We start from the raw sequence: 17,806 nt of genomic DNA, 5'->3' as shown, positions 1-17,806 counted from the left end.
AGGAGGATAAATTGGTGTAATATGAGATGATGGGACCAAAATGTGGCCCTTAACTTATTGTGCCCATACATGGGCCCGGTATAGCAACAAATACTGGCTAATAAATAATTAAACCGGCCGAGACACGAATGGTGGCCTTCTGACTTCTTGAAAAATATCAAATATAACCTCATTCCTGCACAACAACACGCCTGCGTTGTGGGTTATGGACCTGCAGCTGCAGTTCTCACCTGAAGATGGCTCTGTTGAGGTAGTCGGCGTGTGTGCGGTGGATGGCGTCCAGGTCGCTGGCCGTGGCCAGCTTGGCCGTGAACTCCGTCCAGGACACCTGCAGGATCTGGTTGGCGATGTAACCCTGGATGACTTTGACAAAATGCTGCATCTCGTGCCTGTAGAGCTGCAGCTGATGGAACTGCAGCGAGCGTCCCGCGCCTTTCACCAGCGCTGCGAGACACGAGCATGGGAACGAGTGAGAGGCCGCGCCGACAGGGGCGAGGAAGCACGCCGGCCACAGACATTAGGTTCATAAGTAGGAAACAATGAGATGCAGGGGTTTTAAAGAATCTGAAAAGTGTGGCAGGCATGTGCACTCAGACATCGTCACTCAGATGGAGTTAAATAATTTGTGGTGAAACTAAGTACACTGCAAAAACGGATCTCAAAGTTAGTGTATTTGTCCTTGATTTGAGTAGGTAAATAAGATTATCTGCCAATGGAATGAGTATTTTTACCCCTAAAATAAGATAATTAGACATCCTGCACTTGAAATAAGATGGAGATGAATTGTTCCTATTTTAAGTGGAAAACTCTTATTCCATTGGCAAATAGTCTTATTAACCTGCTCAAATCAAGGACAAATACACTCATTTCACGAAAATTTTACTTGTTTTTAGTTGTTTTTGCAGTGTAGGAATTTAATCTCAGTGTAAATCCAGCTGTTCTGTTCCTCAGAGCTCTGTCAGAGATGTCACAGAACAAACAAACCAACTTGTGGACTTGTTACAGGACTCTGTCGGGGCCGCTGGCTGTAGGGAGGAGTACATAAAACCCACCAGCACACCTAAAGAAGAGCATTAATGGGAGCAGCAGCAAAGAGGCCCCGTAGTAACTCTGGATGAGGTGTGGAGAGCCGGAGCTCACGTGGGACAGGCGGTTGACACGCCGTTATTAATCCTCACAACAAAGCTGGCTTTTATGGAAGAGTGGCGGGAAGAGGCCATTACTGAAGGCAGAGACAAAGGAAGTCACGCTTCCTCCATCCAACACCGTCCTCACAGTGAAGCATGGTGAAGGGAGCAGAAAGCTGTGAGCGTGCGTTAGGACGGCCCGGCTATGAATCCAGAGGACGATCTGTGCCAAGGCTTAAAAGCTGATGTTTACAGATGTTCTCTAGCCGATCACACTGAACGTTGGCTTATCTGAGAAGCAGTGTGGGGAAACGATGTAGTCATAAAGACACACCAAGGTTTGGTGGGTGGAACATGACAAAACCTTCAAAGCTGTAAATATATACCTAGTCCCAGATTGATTGTTATTATAGACGTATTCTCTACATTTTTGGGCAATATTGGTACGACATATGATTTTGTTTTATTTAGCCCTGTGCTAACATTTTAAATATAAGCCATAAAAGTATGTATCTTCACTTTTTCCCCCTCATAACGTATCCATCGCCCAAAGTTGCAGATCAATATAATCCAACCCCGCGAAGAAAAACAGCAACACAACAGTCCCACTGGCTGGACCCGCACTTTCTATATGAATAAAGCATACGAGAACTTGAGGACTCCTCTCTATAAAATATTGCCCAGCCTGCAGTGAGGCGAAGCTGGCTCCGACGCCTCCTCGCCCTCACCTGTCCTCTTGAGGTGGAACCAGACGTCCCTGAGGCTCCACACCATGTGTTTGAGCTGCAGCAGGAAGGAAAACAAGCGGTTGTACTTGTTCATGCAGCTGTCGGTGATGATGATGTTCAACGGCCAGTCCACCTGGGGGGGGTGAGAGAGAGAGAGAGGGAAGAAAAGAAATCTATGTCAGACGGAAAGGAAGGAAATCACAGGAAGGGGGAAAGAGAGTTGAGGAAGGGGGAGGGGGGGGGGAATTGTAAAAGGCAGAGTGATGGATGACGCGAGACGAGCAGAGAGAGAGAGAGAGGTGTGAATATGCAGACGCTGATAAAGTAGGTGAGAAGATTGAGAAGGGGGTGAGAGGAACAGGATGAAGAAATATGGTGACATAAAGAGGCAGAACATGTGAAGCGAGAGGTAAAGATAAGCAGGTGGCGGGGCTCCGGGAAGGGAACAAGATGGAGACTCGGCGGCGGCAGGAAACGCGGGCGGAGGAGAGCTAAGGCCAATGAGTGCGCCATTAGTTTCCGAGCGTGTCACCACAAAGACATGAATCTAATTAATGTGTGACGCTCGGCCATTTCACTGAGAGAGAGAGAGGCTCGTTTGCCACACGCCGAGCAGTTTGTCAGAGCCGCGCGGGGACAAACACACCCACGTCAGGGGTCCTCGCTCCGTCAACGCGCCTCACCTTGTAGCGCAGCTCCAGACAGTTGAGGGAGTCCGGGGCGAGGGGGTGGAAGGTCTCAGGCAGGAAGCGCAGGGCGAAGGTGAAACTGGAAGCCAGGGGGGTGTCTCCGTGCAGGCTGTACTGCAGAGCCTTGCTGAGGATGGAGTTGAGGACCAGAGGGGTGAGCAGCTCGCCTGGAGTCTGGCCACTGGCCATCTGGAAGGCGGGGCGACACACGTAAACAGTCTTATTCTGTGAATGCATATACTTTGAAGACTAAAGCTCCCGGTTTCTAAACAACTGGTGGTTATTAAAGGCTCGGCTTCCTGTGTGGCTGAAGGTGTGCCAATCAGCAGAATTAGAGCTCTGGCTGGATCAACAACACCTTCTGTCTGAGGGGCCCCAGGAGACAGATGTACATGAATGTTCCTGCAGAAGAGCGCTGAGGTGTGAGCGACAGCTATGCTTGTTATTCGTGACAGGAAGCCTAAAGACAGCAGCGAAATTAGGTAAGACAGGGTCTCTACACGGCTTTGGTGCAGAAATTCCTGACTTTCCCAGACTTCACCGCTGTTACGGCACCTTTAAAATACAGAATGTGCCATTAGGGGTTGGCAGACATTGCTGCAGAGGTGGGCTGTGAATATGGAGCCTGCAAACACCACAGACAAGGAAGGAAGGGTTAATTAAAGAAATGTAGGAAGGGAGGAAGGAAGGGAGGGAGTAAGGAGCAGTTGAGGAAAGAAATGAAGTAGGATTGAGGAAAGAAACAAGGAAGGTTTGAAAATAGGAAGGAAATTAACTAAGGAAATAAGGGAGGAATCTATTTTCTTTTTAATCTAAACCTGGAAAATAGTGATATATATATATATATATATATATATATATATATATACACACTGAACAAAAATATAAATGCAACACTTTTAGTTTTGCTCCCATTTTTTATGAGATGAACTCAAAGATCTAAAACTTTTTCCACATACACAGTATCACAATTTCTCTAAAATATTGTTCACAAACCAGTCTAAATCTGTGATAGTGGGCACTTCTCCTTTGCTGGGATAATCCGTCCAACCTCACAGGTGTGCCGTATCAAGATGCTGATTAGACACCATGGTTAGTGCACATGTGTGCCTTAGACTGCCCACAATAAAAGGCCACTCTGAAAGCTGCAGTTTTGTTTTATGGGGGGGGGGGGGGGGGGGGGGGCTCAGAAAACCAGTTAGTATCTTTGACTATCATTTGCTTCACGCAGTGCAACACATCTCCTTCGCAAAGAGTTGTTTGTTGTTGGTCCACTCCTCTTCAATGGCTGTGGGAAGTTGCTGGATATTGGCCGGAGCTGGTACACGCTGTATACGCCGATCCAGAGCATCCCAAACATGCTGAATGGGTGACATGTCTGGTGAGTATGCCGGCAATGCATGAACTGGGACATTTTCAGTTTCCATGAATTGCGTACAGATCCTTGCAACCTCTGAAACGCCTTTGGAGACGGCTTATGGTAGAGAAATGAACATTCAATACAGGAGCAACAGCTCTGGTTGACATTCCTGCTGTCAGCATGCCAACTGCACGCTCCCTCAAATCTTGCGACATCTGTGGCATTGTGCTGTGTGATAAAACTGCACCTTTCAGAGTGGCCTTTTATTGTGGGCAGTCTAAGGCACACCTGTGCACTAATCATGGTGTCTAATCAGCATCTTGATACGGCAGACCTGTGAGGTGGGATGGATTAGCTCAGCAAAGGAGAAGTGCCCACTATCACAGATTTAGACTGATATTTGAGTTCATCTAAAAAAATGGGAGCATATATATATATATATATATATGTGTGTGTGTGTGTATATAATGCACACCAGGTTAAGCATCAGAAGGGTTTCAAACCATGGTACCCGTTTTAAAACTGTAGTCCATCAGATAACATAGACTACATCTATTTTAAATGCTAAGGATTTCTAGGACATACCAGAATAATAACCCGTTTAACTAGTTTAACCACATCTAATTATATTTTGGAGGAGAAAAGTAAAACCATTATAGAAAGTGCTCCCTGGGGATCTCAACTCGATGCCCACATTTTTAAACGTTGCTAATGGATCCTGTAAATCTACTCTCCCACATCACCAAGACAAGCTAAAAGCAGAAATACTGAAGAACAGAAAGCATCTCGATGACTCGGGTTGGGGGGCTCTTTCCAACTCCACCACAGAGAAGCTGGAAAAAAAAAAAGATCTCACAGACTGGGCCTCACCTTCTCAAAGATCAGATCGCTGAGAGACTGAGCAAACTCGCCATCCTCCATCAGCAGGAAGTGGCGCAGCGCCTCAAAGTGTCTTTCCACCCCCAGCTCCACAAAGAAGTAGTCCACCACAGCTTTATTGACCAACGACACGCTGGGAAGAGGAGGCAAGGGGGACAACAGGCCAAATCAGTAGAGAAACATTTGCATCGCAGAAAAAGTCCCACCCTAATGACCGAACACCAGACAGGCTGATCTCACAACAAATGGATCGCGTGAATTACGCTGACATCTCCCGTCTTTCTCATTACTCTTAATGCTGCTGAAGGGATCTGCCTTTTGATGCTGCCTTCTTCTGGAAAGAAAAGCCTGCCTGTGACTCTGAAGGAACGCTTCTCGGTCATTACCGCCGTGTAAATTACGGTCTTAACTGCAACTTAAGTGGTCTGAATGAAGTGAGTGAGACTGCTCAGCGCTAAACCCATCATCTGAAGCAGAGATCTGCTTCCAAACATGCCGCTTATTCTCGGCCAACGCGAACCGAGCCTCTCCTCTCCTGGCGCTGCGCTCCTCCAGACGGGGGAACTTACTGTGTGATGAGCGGCGTGGTGACGGAGTGCTTTATCAGCACCGGCAGGGAAACCATCTCGCTGAGCTGGACAGCTGTGGTGTCTGTGGCTCTGCGGAGCGTCGGGTCCATGGGAAGGCCCCAGGGCCCCCGCGTTACCTGCCTCAGCAGCTGGGACTCGGGGGACGAAGCTGTGAGAGGGAGACGACGGGCACCGGTGGTGAGGAAAGCGTCTCTGTCACAGCTGCAGATTACATAACTAAAACAAGATGTCTGTTTATTTATTTTTTTCTTCTTTTTCTCTCTCCTTCTTGGGCTGCAGTTAGAAAACGTTCAGACTGATTACAGCAGTAATCACCCAGAAGCGGGTCGCTTCACTTGCTCAGCCGATCCGATCCCTGCATTTATGGAAGCCCAGCCTAAATAATTACGGCTGCCGGCCTTGGTCGGCCATGCGGAAGAGGAATCTGCTCGAGAGGATGCCGACTGATTTAGGCATGAACGCCTGCAGGCTGGATAAACAACAAATTGAGGGCGAAAACGAGATGACAGGAAATGATCCTCCCCCACGAAGCATGAAGCTGTTTTTTTTAAAAATAAATTAGCATCATTTACGTGATGTTTAACTGAAAGAGGAGATGTGATGCTTTCGCTACGCTGCAAAAACGGAACTTAAAATAAGTAAAATGTTCTTAAAATTAGTGTATTTGTCCTTGATTTGAGCAGGTAAATAACATTATTTGCCAATGGAATAAGACTTTTGCACTTAACATAGGAACAACTTATCTCCATCACCTTATTTCAAGTGCAGGATGTCTAATTATCTTATTTTGGGGGTCAAAATACTCATTCCATTGGCAAATAATCTTATTTACCTGCTCAAATCAAGGACAAATACACTAACTTTAAGAACATTTTACTTATTTTTAGACCCGTTTTTGCAGTGTAACAAAAAGCCAATCCACGCACAAACTTAACACGCAGTTTTATGTAAGGTTTTAATATATTTCTAAGTGATGCGAGCGAGAAACTTGGACTGCACTACGCACATTTGTCTCCAATCAGAATCTAAATGTACGACCGGGTCATCGGGTTCTCATTTGCTTGCAGACCGTTTTCCTCGCAGGGCTAATGGTTGAATATACAAGCCCCTAAGCTCGCCCCTGAACACATCATCTCCTCCCAGCAGACGTGAAACTACAAAGAAATCCTAAGGTCAAACTGTTCCTGTTTGGCCGCTCTGTCTGAAAGGATGTCTGAATATTAAAAAATATTTAAAAAAGGCAATTTTGCATCGCCTAGCATGCAAAAAGTATTCACACGAGCAAACCCTAACCCGTTTTAATAACATCACGGCGACACGTTTCGATGCATTTCACTGCGATTGAGAAGGAGCAACGCAAAGCAGCACAAACATGTGCGGAACTGGACATGATTTGATCATTTGAACTGTTCCTGAGATGGGATGTATACCGGGATTAAATTACACACAAGTGGACTCCGATTACCAATTAGATAGTGGATAAAGATAAAAAAAACAAGGAGTCTTTACCTTCGGCTTCATAACTATGCACCACTTTGCGCTGGTCCATCACATCTGATATACATAAACGTTTGAGGTTGTAAGGTGAGGAAGTGTAAACGCGTTTAACGAAGCAAGGTGTCGTAGATCAGGCCATAAGGGAGCGTTTGTGTTGACCCCGCTGCACGTTGTGCCCTAACCTAGTAGGTTGTAGCAGTCCTCGTAGTGCTCCACCTGGTACTGGGCGCACAGGGCCATCAGGTATTCCTGCTGGGACTTCTCTCCGGGGGACAACCACAAAGCAGAGGTCCAGGACCCCGTCCCGTCAACAAGGGGCTCGGTGGGGCTGCCTGAACGAGAAACAGAGGAGAAATTCACAGGTATCGTTTCTTTTTATGAAGAACAATTAAACAATGGTGGAAAAAAGTGCTTTAATTTGGCAGCACTTTGAGATCTGATTTGACCAAACTTTGTACGGAAGTGGTGGATGGAGAAAAAAAGCCCCCTTTTATGACATCCAAACAACTATTTGGATTCAAGAAAAGAAAAATCCTACCTGCATGAGAGGGAATTTGACTGGAGCCAGTTTCAAACAGGAAAATTACGACTTTAAAGGGGCCGTACGGCAGATAAGGCTTTAAAGGGGTATCAATTCTTTCTTTCTTTTTTTATGTGAATAAAGAGGTCTCCTTTGATACACAGGCAATCTTCAAAAATAGATAAGTGCTCAATTTAAGCGCAATCAAAAATGAACGTTTTAAGTGGAAAACTGCACAGTGATTATCTTCAGTTTGATCAATTCATTTTCTCCATTTTTACCTGCAGTAACCATGCCTGAGCAGACTGAGACATGAACAGTGTGCGATAAAAGTGATGAAGGGCAAAAAGGGAATTTGTTGCACCACCTGAAGCTGCCATTAGTATATTTTAGAGTTTTAATAATTTTCAATGAAACGATTCTCATTTTAATGCATAGATTTATATATGTAGAATAAACACTTGCTAAACGACAGATTTTGTTTTAGGAGCCTCCTTTCAGCCAGCTGACGGCTGTGTGCAGCAACATGTGGGGTAGGGGGAACGCCGGCAGAGAAAACTCCGCCCACCCAGACATTTTTTTGGTCGTCCTTTAAAAAACAAAAGTAAAGCATAGAAACAGTCTAGTGTGGAACTTTCTGCAGTTTTGCAATGCCACCACAACCCACTCTCTGCCTACATGCGGCCCCCGTCTCCGCCCCTCTGTGGTTTGGTACCTTTATCGTCCTTGTCCGTCGTCTTTTCCTGGCTTTGATCTTCTTTTCCTCTCACCACGCATCCGACCCCCAGTGCCGAATCAGATGAGTGACCGTAGGCGCTGCCTGGGAGCGGCGATGGGAGCGGATCGGCTTTTGAGACGAGACATCCAACGCCCAGCGAAGAGTCTGATGAGTGACCGTAGGCGCTGCCTGGAAGGGCAGCAAGCGGCGGATCTGACCCCAGCACCGTGCAACCACCTCCCAGTGCCGAATCAGACGAGTGACCGTAGGCGCTGCCTGGGAGCGGCGATGGGAGCGGATCGGCTTTTGAAACGAGACACCCGACGCCCAAAGCGGAGTCTGACGAGTGACCGTGGGCGCTGCCGGGTAAGGCAGGTCGTTTGGGCTCATCTCCCTGGACCACACACCCGGTGCCTAAGGCTGAGTCCGAGGAGTGACCGTAAGAGCTCCCGGGCAGAGGGGCTGAGGCGGGCGTTGATCCAGAGACCGCACAGCCTGGCTGAAGGACACAGTCAGAGGCATGCCCATGCTTACTCCAACGGGGCCTGGCGTCAGCGACGTTGGACACAAACTCGCCCACTTTTATGTTAGCGTCAGAGGAGTGGCCATGAATACTGGGGGCAGGCTGCAGAGCAGCAACGTCGGAAACATTTTCTCCGACTTTTATATGCGCATCAGAACTGTGGCCGTGCACGTTTTGTGACGGTAAGGGCACCTCTACGTCAGAGACGTGCCCTCCAACCTTGATGTGGCCGTCTGAGACGTGACCGTGGACGTTAGGGACACGGAGAAGAGGGGAAAACTCAGAAACATAATCCCCAATTCTGATGTGAGCATCAGAGGAGTGACCGTGGACACTGGAGAACGGCGCAGGAGCGCTGACTTCGGACATGTGTTCACCGATCTTGATGTGAGAGTCTGAAGCATGGCCGTGAACGTTAGGGAGGAGAAGCTGGCCAGTTACCTCGGAGACGTACTGTCCAACCTTCATGTGAGCATCAGACGAATGGCCGTGGGTGCTGAGAGAAGGCTGGGAGGAGCTTCCGTCTGAAACAAGCTCTCCCACCTTTACTTGCACAACGGGGACACAACCCTGAATGTCTAGAAGAGAAACACCTCCATCACGTTTAGCTTGACTCCCTGAGCTTTGGTCTTTCTCGTCTCCTGGCTCAGGTTCATTCTGACTCTGCTCTGTACCCGAGCCAGACGGTTGTGAGCGCTCCTTATGAACGCTCGTATTTGGACCCTCCTCCTGTGTCCCCTGACCCAGAGGAAAACTATCAATATTCTGAACTTCAGACACGTTGTCTTCTGCGAGAACAGGGTGGTGCATGAGCTCAGGCTGGACTGCAGGCCCCCACCGAGGCCTGGACAGAGCAGAGGCTTGGCCAGCGATACCCTCGAGCGGACTAAAGGGGGCACTAAAGTCATAGTCAACGAGTGGTGGAGCAGGACGGGCGTTAGGTAGGTCAGAGCCAATCTCCTCCTGGGTTTTATCCACTTGCTGACTGCCAGGCTTGGGAGATTTAGGGAGAAGGTCACAGATGTCAGAGTCCTCAGAGATGAGAGGAGGGTCTGCTGCAGACGGATTAAGTGGCGGGGACACAGCTTCTGATCCTTGAATGTCTGCCTGCTGCTCCTCCTGAGTGGGAAAATCCTGTAAACACGGATGTTAAGTGAGTTTCTAAGCAAGCAGAGACTAAGGAAAAATGATTGTCATTAAAAGAATGAGGGAGTTCATACAAGGGTTTGTTGAGGTGTAACTGAGGGACCAGAGAGCAGTGCGTCCATCGGAGGGCTCTCCTGGCCTAAGGGGTATTGATCCAGCAACGCCTGAAAGGTCGGCACAACAGCTTTGATTAACAAAAAATAAGCAAACTATAAGAAACAATAAAAAAATGTGATTACGTTCTTTAGAGATCCTAGAATATGACCATAGCACAAAATCAGCAGTGCGTGTTTTTCGTTCTTCTGGGTGAGTCTGTCACCAACCTGTATTTTCTGCCCATCGAGCTTTAGGAACTGCTCCCTGGCTTCGTCGAGTCTCATTCTCTGTGCTCGCCACATGGCCCGTCTCTCTCTGCGAGCCGCTTCCTCCGACAAACGGCTGTACTGAGCAATCAGCTCCTTCCTATAACACGGGACGGAGGAAGAGAATGTAGGCGGACATTCCTGTCAGATGCAAGGTTTATCCAGAGGAGCATGCAGCAAGGGCGAGGTCAGGAAACCGTCCTCAGCTTGGTTTTAAAACCTGCATTTATATCTAAGAATGAATCTAGGTTCATAATCTGATTTTTTCATGGCCTGCTCAAATATCTCCACTGTGGGACAAAAAGGTATTATCTTATCCTTTGTGCATGTTTGTAGACTAGAGGCTATAAATGGTCAGGGATGAGATTCTCACAGTATAACCTCGAGTAAAGAGCTCATGTTTCATGGCATCAGGGGATTTACAAAAAAAAAAAAAAAGTTTAAAACAAGTAGGTATAACACCTTATTTCTTTTATTTAGAGCAGTAATCCTACCTACAGCTGTTTAAAATAATAGCTACGTTTACATGGACAAAAGTAATTGGACTAAAGAGCCGATTGGAATAAAAGCGTGTCATGTACACGGCACATTATGATCGGATTAAGCTCAATCTGAATTCAATTATAATATAATAATAATTAATATATGTTAATTATATATATATATATATTTTTTTTTTTATTATTCCGAATGTAGCAAACTGATCCGATGTAAATGTGGCATATTTCCGCATTGTGAGTGGTAGAAATACATCGAGAAGCAAAACTGTCAAGCCTCTCGATACACCTCTGTTCGATTGTTATTGTTATTTATTCAGTAACATTTTAACTGTTATTAGAACCTGCGTTGTTTATTATTTATTGTTGTTCAGCAAAGAAGGAAGTTCTTCTTCTTCTGTGTTTTTTTTTTTTAGGGAATAAATCCAGGTGCATATATACGCACATTATGATCGGATTAATTGATTGTGTGTCCATATAAACGGTACAATCCAATTAGTTTTTGTTATTTAATCCGAATACATTTCAATCCGATGGCGACATTTTGTGTATGTAAACATAGCTAGTGATTGTTACAGCTTTGACAATGTTATAAAGTTTATTTTTCATGCATAGACTAAACCAAGACTGCAGAATATATCAAACGTTTTACCATTCTGCTCTTTGTCGTCACATAAAGTGTAACAAGCTGATAATAGCTAGTGAGTATTTAGCATATCTGTTCAGACTACAGTGTAGCTTTAAAGCGACGCCCTAATTAGGAATGAAGTGTGGCAGAAGCTGACGTCTCTTCGTGTATGACAGCCAGTCCATTCCAGTCTGATTCCTGTACGCATAAATGAACACCTCTAACCACCTAGTGAAGTACAGACTAAGGGACCACCTGCTACATAGACTGATGGAGGCGACGCCTGAAAATCAGGCCGAGTCCACCCAGCGTTGATTTCTGTACTCATCCTTAGATAAAACGTAAGTATGTTGTTGTTAATAAAAATGACTGAACTCAAATTATTTTTATTTTTTTTATAATTGTTTTTTATATTACAGTATTTTTATTTGGAGTCCAGAATAAATGGTTTTCTGTAGTTTACTACACCAGCATTATTTTACCTTAGATGTGTCTTATTCTGTCTCAATGTAAACGTTTGATGTTTTCTTTCTTCTTAAACATTTTAATTTAGTAAATCATAGTTTGTAAACCTGATAAGGTAGCGTTTTTTCCCCTGAGGGTCAAATTGAGTTTGCAGCTGTAGACAAATCTTTACCTTTCTAAAAACTATAATTTTGTTATTTCTCTGTCCATGTCCTAATTGTTTAAATCTTAATTTTTACAAGGCGTGTTTCCTAAAGGGGAGAGGAGCTGACAGACCCAAACTGCCTGCTCAAACAGGCTGCAGATGGCAGGTGTTTCCTTCCTTCAGCTTTGGCACGCTCTGATCTCCAACATGTCGTCGGGCTGAATGACAGCTCGCTGCGTGCTTCCCAGGCTCTCATAGCATTTGCTCGCGTCGTGGCATTAGACAGTTATCCCTGCTGCACAGCAAAGCTGCATAGCTGTAGCCGCTAACATATGCAATACTCGTGGAAGTGATGCTGCGGGGCGTGTTGCACACGCGCTGTATATATGAAGAGGAATGTCAACATGCGCTGATCAGTTAGCTGGAATAGGCAGAGCAGTTGTCAAACCTGGCTCTCTGCTCCAGCTGCTCCTCCAGGGCTTGCAGTCTCTTTTCTCGGTCTCTCAGCTCTCTGGCGAAGCTGAAGTCGTTCTCCTCCTGCTTCTTCTTGGCCGCGCTTCGCCACTGGTCCCAGAGACACAAACAAACACGCGCGCACTTCTTTAAGCTGGAAACAAACAATCGTGCGTTTGTCGTCTTTTTGTGAACGTGTTTTAATCACTCACGCCCCCCCTCTTTAGAGGGTTATCTTAGATTTTTCAGACACTGGGTTGCATGTCAAGGAGCCGCAGCCAGTGTCACACCTGCAGCGCGCGGCTGTCAGCATGCTGTCAGTTTGGGGGGGGATATGTGACAGAGATGAGACAAGGCTACTGATCCCAGACCGGGCCCACCAGAACAGCAATGTTTTGGCAACTAAATAAGCTCATGACTGCTAAAAAAATAGCATTATTGTTCCAGTGACTGCAATGTAGATATTCTTTACAACACCAAAGACTTTCCCAGGATTTTTTTAATCCACCAGGAGTAAGAAAACATATTTATGGCAAACCCATCTCGTTAAACTGCCCCAGCTGACGGAAGTCCTTAAAAGAGGTTTCAGGTTTATCCTTTCTCTCAAAATAGTTTCTCAATTTAACTTTAACGTTCAAAGGAAAATACAGAATCATTTGAAATAGCTTATATTAACTTGTGAAACCATCACCTCAATTTAAACCCTTTGGCGTACCGTCTTTGTTACTGTTGGACAAAACAGTGCTGGATGGTGCAGGAAGTTTGGTTCTGAGTGTGAAGTATAAAGAAAAAATACTTCAGGAAAAGGTCTGAACACCTCGTGCAACTTTTCCCTGGAGTTGCTAACCGAGGCCGAGATCTTTTCTGGGCGTAACCCGGGCCACTGAGCGTGGGTGAACGGGGGTCGCGTCCCTCCATTTTAGCAGAGCCGTGCGTTGCCAGAAGAGAAGTGAAAGATAATGCATGGCATTTTATGGAGGGTCAGGGGAGTGTCAACCTTTCAGACGGTAACAGAGAAGGGCAACCAGAGGGTTAGATTCTATGTGGTGTTTGAGAAATAAAAATGGGGTTTGAAAATTGTCACTCCAGCCTTTTCTTTTTCTCCTCTAGAGGAGCAAATATCCAGCTAATGTGGACATGGGAAGCCAGCACCATATTTATCACAGCAGGGCATCTGGATAACCAACAGAATTAACTGATTTGTGTATTTATCTATTTTTTTCATCTCCACCCCAACCAACAGATCAACAATTTATTGCAGTTCATCAGGGATAATGAATATTAAGTAAGTAAAATGTTATTTCTGTAGCCCCTTTTACAGAGATTGAAATCACAAAGTGCTTCACAGGAGCAAAAATAAATTAAAATGTCTACAAATGTTTTTTAAAAAGAGACTGTGGATTGCTGCGATTTTTGAAACGGGTCCGAGGTACCAACAACAACATTTGAGTCGATGAGCTTAAAGTTCTGGGTGCACAAAGAGGTTTCCAAAGATCCTGTATATATTCAGGAGCCTGCTCTGAAAGTTAAAACCTGCATTTTAAAATGTATCCTAACGTGTGCAGAGAGGTCAGAACAGGAGTAATATGTGCCCTTCTGTTTGTTTTAGTCAGCAGCCTTGCTGCAGCATTTTGCGCCGACTGCAGACGGGCCAAGGTGGATTTATTTAAACATTAAAAAAAAACAAAAAAAAAAACTATTGCAATAGTTTATACGAGAAGAAATAAAAGCATGAACAATCGTTTCTAGTTCAGTCTGTGACACGAATAATGCTCTTCATTTTGAAATATTCCTTAAATGATAAAAGCAGTTACGAACCAGAGATTTAAAATGGCACCCAGGTTATGGAGACTACTTTTCACAGCTGGAGTTAGAGAAGCGAGAGGCTGCCTGATTATAGGAATTTTATCAACAGGGGAGCAAGTAAGGGTTTCACTTTAGTTTTCATTTAACTGGAGGTAGTTGTTGTATAACCATTTTGATTTCTGACACATACTGAGTTCAGACAGCTTGTGCATCTCAGATGGTTCAAAAAAGCAATACAGCTGGATATCATCAGCATATAGATGGTAAGAAACCTTTTTATGGCTTTTTAGTCATACAAATATGACAAAAACAGAATTGGACCCAAAACTGAACCCTGAGGTTCACAAGACAGTGGCGCACTGAGTAAACATGGTTCACAAAAACAGTAAAAGACCTGTCTGATAAGTACAGAGTGAACCAGTTTAACACAGTGCCAGAAATCTGAATAAGATCAGTATGATCCACGGTGTCAAAAGCTGATATTCCACTAAAACCAGCACAGAGGAGTGTCCAGAGTCTGCTGCCATCTGCACGTCACTGATCATTTACAACAATACCGACTCTGTAGAATGACATTTTTTAAAACCACATTGTAAAGTATCCATAATGCCCTTTTTATCCAAAAAGCAGTTTAGTTGTTCTGCTATAGCCTTTTCAGGGATCTCTGATAAAAATGGTAGCTTGGAGATTGGCCCTGTAGAGCTTTCAGGGAGAGAAGGATCCAAGACTGGCTTTTTGAGCAGGTGGGCAGACAACAGCTTTTCTTTTTTCTTTTTTAAAGACTAGGCACAGACCCAGAAGAAAGAGAAGAGTTCATCAGTTTCACAACAATAGGGCCAATGAAGTCAAATAAAGTCATAAAAAATTATGCTGGGAGGACATCCAGTGGGCTAGAAGACAGTTTCATTCGCCCCAGCAGAGCTGCTAGGCCTTGCAGTAAAACTGGGGTAAAAGAGGACCGTGACATATCAGAGGCGACTTTATCAACAAAGTCATTTAAAAAGAGATTGCAGTCTGTGTGTGACAGAGCACTTGTGGAAGGTAAAAGTGGTGAAACGTTGTTCTAGATTTTTCACAAAACCAAAAGGTTTTATCCAGCAGAAGTATTTATAGTTGTGAAGTGAAAGGAAAGCATTTAAAATATAAAAACATTTGCATGAATTTATGTTTGGGGATGCTGTTTTCATTATGATTTAGCAGAGTTCAACCACTCATAACAACCATAAATTGCATGTAGGCCAAAAAGGTCAGTTTTCAATCCATCTTGGCTTGTGTAAAATGGCAAACAGGGCTTTTTTCTTTTTTTTTTCTTGCTACTCTTTCATAAAAAGGCAGGTTTTGTGGACGAATAGCTGTCAAAACAAAAGATTAAGCAACCTGAGCCGTGGATTTTAGCAGCTCCTCCAGAGTTACCACGGGCCTCTTGGCTGCTTGCCTGATTACTGGTCTCTCTGCTCGTCTCTTTAGTCCTGCAGTCGGGTAGACTTGTAGTTGTGCCACAGTATTTTCAATTTTTGGGGATGTTTTGCTGTTTGTTTACTACAGTTTTATTAAAAAAATAAATATAAAAAAACAACAACAACCCCGAGGCCTTCATGCATAAGCTGCACTTATTCTGAGATGAAATCTCAAACAGGTAAACATATTCTTCTCCTGAAGGCACCTTGTCACACAGAATTTCATATGTGAAGTTAAATTCAAGTGGCGGAAATACTTCATAAAAATATAGTTTATATATATATACATACACAATCCTATAAATCGACTGATTGCTGCGTTTCTGTAGTTTCAAACAGAAATATTTTTTGTTTTCATGTTCATTCTCTGGACAGAATCTATCAGGACTCTGACAGAAGGTCAAACTAACAACATACTGACCCCAGCGGAGTGCAGGTAAATCACAAATAATCTATGCACAGCACATTTCATCGTAACACAACTTATAACTGGCAAACTGTTTAAATATGTTGCTACTTTATATATATATATTAAAAACATAGAAGAAAAACATGCTTTTGCCACTTCTACTACCTCCTGCTCCTGTTCCAGGTGCTGCTTCAGCTCCTCAAAGCGCTCCCTTTTCTTGGCCTCCTCAGCCAGACGCTGTGACACCTGGCGCCCTGCAGGAGGTGGGGGAGATAAGAGTGGGCTGTTTACCCCTCCTCGCCGAAAAGCAACTCAACATCCGCATCCCTCCAACGCACGCGCCGCAGCACAAACACCACCGCCATCTGCCTCGCTCTCAAATAAGCCGAGACATGCACAAAGCAACTGTGCAGGCATTCCCCAAGCCAATCATCCCCCTTTGCCAAACCTCCTTTACATCTTCTGCAAGGGGGGGGAATAAAAATGATGGGAGGACTTTGGTGAACTCTGTGACTGATAGTTAAATCTCACACCCTAGGGGAATGGAAGACAAGTCATCATAAAGCTGCAAAGTGTAATAAATGTAATTTTACCTGAAGTGTAATTAATGTCACGTGTTGCAGGCGTGTTCGGCTGCTTCATGAACTACATAATAATCGGAGTTTCTGAGTGTTTAAGTGTGACGCTAACCTCGGATGCTCTCCAGGGTTTTGGCTGCTGACTCCCTGACCTGATTGATCAGCTCCTGGCGCGCTCGCTCTGCTCGCAGGGCCTAACAACGGACAGGCAAGAAATCATCATTAACAAAGATTTATCCCCTCGCTCCAGTGCTCACACCCCCCCCCCCCCCCCCTCGCCTGTCACAGCTGCCAGCTGCGCACACGGTGCAGGCCATACAAACTAGCTCGATGCCTTAAAAGCAAACAGGAGCGTCGGATCGTGCAGAGAGACGCTAAAGCTTGAAAAAAAACAAAGCCTTACCTGCTCCTCCCTGCTGGTGGCGCTGTGCTTCGCGATCCTCTCCATGCGTCCGCGGTACACGGCGCACTCTCGCTCGATCTCCTCCACCTCCTGCAGGGAGAAGGTGACGGCGATGCGAGGCGCCGGCAGCTCCGACCAGCAGATGTAGTGCTGGGGAAGAGCACATTTGGTGAGAAGTCGGCGCTACAAAAAGGAGGCTCGCTGCTTCAAGTGTTAATTTGGAAGACGCGTCGTGTTGACATCCTGTTTTATAACCTCAAAGTTCGTCTCATAAACAAAATATGCTCCACCAGCTGTCGGAAAGGCGCAACTCCTTTTCCCTGCTAGACCCAAAAGTAAACTAGCAAAGAGTCTGGGATGACATATGGGAGAGATTTGGACACAAACAGGACGCAGAAGCTAAAGAACAACCTGCAGATGTTTGGAAGGACAAAGTTTTCCTAAAATAGCAGTAACTTCTCAAAACTGAACTGAGATCCTCCTTGTAAGAACCGAATCTGTTCTACCCAAAGGTATTGGTTTCTCTCTCAGTTGACAGCTCCAGAGTTGTTCACTATTTATTAAATTGAGCTTTGAAACATAAAACATTTATTTAAGTAATATATGAATCATTCTAAATAAAACAAGAGCCTTTCTAGTCTCCATTTTTACCTACCCAAGGTCCAATCTTAGTGCCCAAATATGCAGTGTGACATCTTTATGTCTACTTTTGTTTGAACATCACCTAAAAAACTCAAAATTATCCACCAACCATGCCACATTTCTCAGAAATGTCACATCAAGAACTCTTAATCCATACAAAAGCACTTTTGTGCAAGTTTACCTT

At 44.9% G+C, this 17,806-nt stretch overlaps 1 protein-coding gene across 1 annotated transcript in view; it reads right to left on the bottom strand.

Annotated features, from left to right (window-relative positions):
* The window catches only part of tubgcp6 (tubulin, gamma complex associated protein 6), a 35,027-nt gene that overhangs the window by 2,432 nt on the left and 14,789 nt on the right, over positions 1-17,806 (bottom strand). The window contains 14 exon segments of the mRNA XM_036132486.1: positions 231-444; positions 1,856-1,988; positions 2,539-2,733; positions 4,775-4,916; positions 5,353-5,521; positions 7,053-7,202; positions 8,106-8,297; positions 8,385-9,765; positions 9,852-9,941; positions 10,101-10,239; positions 12,323-12,438; positions 16,165-16,253; positions 16,690-16,771; positions 16,981-17,130. Coding sequence (XP_035988379.1) covers positions 231-444; positions 1,856-1,988; positions 2,539-2,733; positions 4,775-4,916; positions 5,353-5,521; positions 7,053-7,202; positions 8,106-8,297; positions 8,385-9,765; positions 9,852-9,941; positions 10,101-10,239; positions 12,323-12,438; positions 16,165-16,253; positions 16,690-16,771; positions 16,981-17,130 — 3,242 coding nt within the window.

Source organism: Fundulus heteroclitus, unplaced genomic scaffold, assembly GCF_011125445.2.
Source record: "Fundulus heteroclitus isolate FHET01 unplaced genomic scaffold, MU-UCD_Fhet_4.1 scaffold_52, whole genome shotgun sequence".
Classification (NCBI taxonomy): domain Eukaryota; kingdom Metazoa; phylum Chordata; class Actinopteri; order Cyprinodontiformes; family Fundulidae; genus Fundulus; species Fundulus heteroclitus.
Note: the sequence above shows the minus strand (reverse complement) of the source record. Positions and strands in the feature narration are given on the sequence as shown.